At 40.2% G+C, this 3,290-nt stretch overlaps 1 protein-coding gene across 1 annotated transcript; it reads right to left on the bottom strand.

The window, feature by feature from the left end:
• Positions 1–2,071: 2,071 nt before the first annotated feature.
• LOC472568 (olfactory receptor 2F1-like) lies at positions 2,072–3,025 on the bottom strand. Its single transcript, XM_016958335.4, has one exon. The coding sequence runs from the start codon at positions 3,023–3,025 to the stop codon at positions 2,072–2,074; it is 954 nt and encodes a 317-aa protein (XP_016813824.3).
• Positions 3,026–3,290: the final 265 nt, after the last annotated feature.

Raw genomic sequence — 3,290 nt, 5'->3', positions numbered from 1 at the left:
CAAGCCAGAACATGCAGTTTTTCATTTTCAACTCCTGTTACTTCACTTAGAAAAATGGCTTCCAGCTCTATCCAATTTGCTGCAAAAGACATTATTTCATTCCTTTTAATGGCTGAGTAATATTCCATGGTGTTTATATACCACATTTTCTTCATCCACTCATTAGTCAATGGGTACTTAGGTTGGCTCCACATCTTTGCAATTGTGAACTGTGCTGCTATAAACATTCGTGTGCAAGTGTCTTTTTCATATAATGACTTCCTTTGGAAACATCTTAGCAATGGGATTGCTGGGTCAACCTCATGTCTGTCCCTCTCCTCTGCCCAAAATTGCAGCTTCCAGACATTCTTGTAGTTCCATGCTTTCTCCTAGCTTTTTGCATAGGTTATTCTTTGGTCAGGTTGTTTGTCATCTGGATAACATGTTCTCAGCTTTCAGATCTTAGTCCAAGGCTTCCATCATATACCAAGTCCTCCGAAATCATGCCAGTTGACTCCTACAAGCCCTTGGGCTTACTCCCATTGTAACATCTATCTCACTGCATTATAATTGCTTCATTGTCTGTATTTCCTACTATGTGGTCATATCCTTGATTGCAAGAACTGTATCTTACTGAGTGTAGTGTCACAATCATTCATTGTCACACATTAAAAGAAACTCCATTAATATTTATTGAATTAATACCAACAAAAATTCTGTCCAGTATCATTGACTCCTTTTAGGATATCTGCCTATCTCACAAAATTTAGAAATAGTTCAATCTTATAGTAAAATTGACATGTCAAATGGATTTTGGAACGTATGAGCCTTCAATTTTGTTTTGACTCTGAGATTGTGTGATGTGTTCATAAATGAAAAAACTGCAAATCAAATGAGCTAACAAAGACACAAAGGCAAGGAGGGTCCCCCTTTTGAGACTCTTTAAGCAAGTAAAGAGACCCATTATCATTATATATTTTTCTCTTTCTTCTTCTTTCCTGTCCTCTGTTCAAGTATTTTTTCCCACTTTTTTTTTCTTTTTTTACCACATTTAGGTTTTTCACCAAAGGTGAGTTACACTCTCAGAAATCCCAGCTCACTAGATTTACAAAGGTTGAATAGGGCCTTATTGCATGTGTGTGAGTTGGGGTAGGAGAAGGCTCTTAAAAAGGACATAAGGGTGACTTCTACACAGCAGACTGGCTGATCCTAATTTTCAAAAATTCATATTAAAGCCATATTGTTATTCATTGGCTTGTCCAAGGAATCTGTTTTTCTGAAATTAACTACATCTATTTATATTAACTACATCTATTGGTATTTTATACATCTATCTGATTGTTTCTTTATTTATTTTCTTTCCAAAATTTCAGATAAAGTGTTTCTTGACTTTTCAGAGATTAGACTGCTTTAGGCTTTTAAATGAGATCACATGCATATGCAATAATTTTCTTGCAAAATTTTGCATTCACTATTTAGCAGTTAATGAGTCTCAGCTTTTCCTTAGCCAATACTGTCATTGTGTACAAGCAACCCTTGGTTATATTGTGATCAGGGTGAAACAAGATATTTAACTGACGTTTCTCCATGAATCACAAATGTAATGCATGTGGCTATTTACATCATGTGTTATTGTGAGCAAGATTTCAATTGTGAAAATGCATGTGACCCAAAATATAACCTTTCTGAAATATGGAAAAATAACCAGTTATTCAGTGTAAGATCTAGGAATAGGTCCATGATTACAAACAATGTAACAAACCCAGTAATACAATAATACAATAATAACTGTACAATAATATGGTACAGTTTCTTCCAATTACTATCAAGACAAAGAAATGGAGACTAAATAAATGTGGCAGGTCTAAGGGGGCAGTGCCATACTCCACTAATCATGCTGCTATGACATAAAAATACCCCCCATCTCACTCCCCGACTCAACCACTCACCCTCCTACATAACGTCCACAGTACCTGCTATGTCATCTCCTTCCTGGTTGCCACGGCAACATAAACATAGTTTATGCCTGTCAGATCTAAGTTGGGTGGAGAACACTGAGGCAAAGCTGTTTTCTCTAAGTCATCTTGACGAGTCAAATTGCCAGCTTTGATGTTAACCCAGAGAATTTCCAAAATAGTTTCTTCCAGGCCCCCTTCACCTCTTTATTTCTTAGACTGTAAATCATAGGGTTCAGCATTGGTGTCAAAATGGCATAAAAGAGAGAGATCAACTTCTCCTGAAGGACAGAGGGACTGGAGTGGGGCTGGATGTAAGTGAAAATGGCCACGCCATAACACAGGGCAACCACTGTGAGGTGAGATGCACATGTTTGGAAGGCTTTCCTCCTTCCTTCTCTGGACTGGATCTTTAGGATGGTGGAGATGATCTGGATGTAGGACAAAAGAACCAGGCAGAAGGGTGTCATCAGAAGAACAATGCTAGACACCATGATGGTGACCTCGTTGGAGGAGGTGTCCACACAAGCCAGCCTGATCACAGCTAGAATTTCACAGGATATATGATCAATAAACTTGTTTGTGCACGTGGGCAGCTGAAAGGTGATGGTGGTATGCACGAGAGAGTTAATGGATCCAGTGACCCAGGATGTGACAGCCAACCTAGCACACAGCGCTGCATGCATGATGGCCGAGTATCGCAGGGGGTCACACACAGCCACATAGCGGTCATAGGCCATCACCGCCAGGAGAATAAACTCAATCCCACCCAAGGCCAGGGAGAAAAATAACTGGGCTGCACAGCTCTGGAATGGGATGGCTTTATGTTCTGCAAGAAAATGTGCCAGCAGCTGAGGGACTATGCTTGTGGCATAGGAGACATCAACAAGGGAGAGGTTGGTGAGAAAGAAATACATGGGAGTGTGGAGTCGGCTGTCCAGTCTGATCAGAAGGACAATGAGACAGTTCCCCAGCACGGTCACCACGTACATGACCAAGAACAGGACAAAGAGGGAGACCTGAGTGTCCCAGTCACTGGACAGGCCGAGGAGAATAAATTCACTCACCCAGGTCTGGTTATCTGTTCCCATTAAAATATTCAAGGATTATTAATCTGTGGAGAGAGTCAGAAAAAACAGAAGCTGTTGAGTAACCGTAATAATAACTTTTTTTTCTTTTTTTATTATACTTTAAGTTCTTGGGTACATGTGCAGAACGTGCAAGTTTGTTTCATAGGTATACACATGCCATGGTGGTTTGCTGCACCCATCAACCCGTCATCTACATTCGCTATTTCTCCTAATGCTATCCCTCCCCTAGCCCCTCATCCCTTGATAGGCCCTGGTGTGTGATGTT

This window comes from Pan troglodytes, chromosome 6 (assembly GCF_028858775.2).
Source record: "Pan troglodytes isolate AG18354 chromosome 6, NHGRI_mPanTro3-v2.0_pri, whole genome shotgun sequence".
NCBI classification, from domain to species: domain Eukaryota; kingdom Metazoa; phylum Chordata; class Mammalia; order Primates; family Hominidae; genus Pan; species Pan troglodytes.
Note: the sequence above shows the minus strand (reverse complement) of the source record. Positions and strands in the feature narration are given on the sequence as shown.

Excerpts from the sequence above, each read along its gene's own strand:
- LOC472568 (XM_016958335.4), bottom strand. The coding sequence starts at position 3,025 with ATGGGAACAGATAACCAGACCTGGGTGAGTGAATTTATTCTCCTCGGC.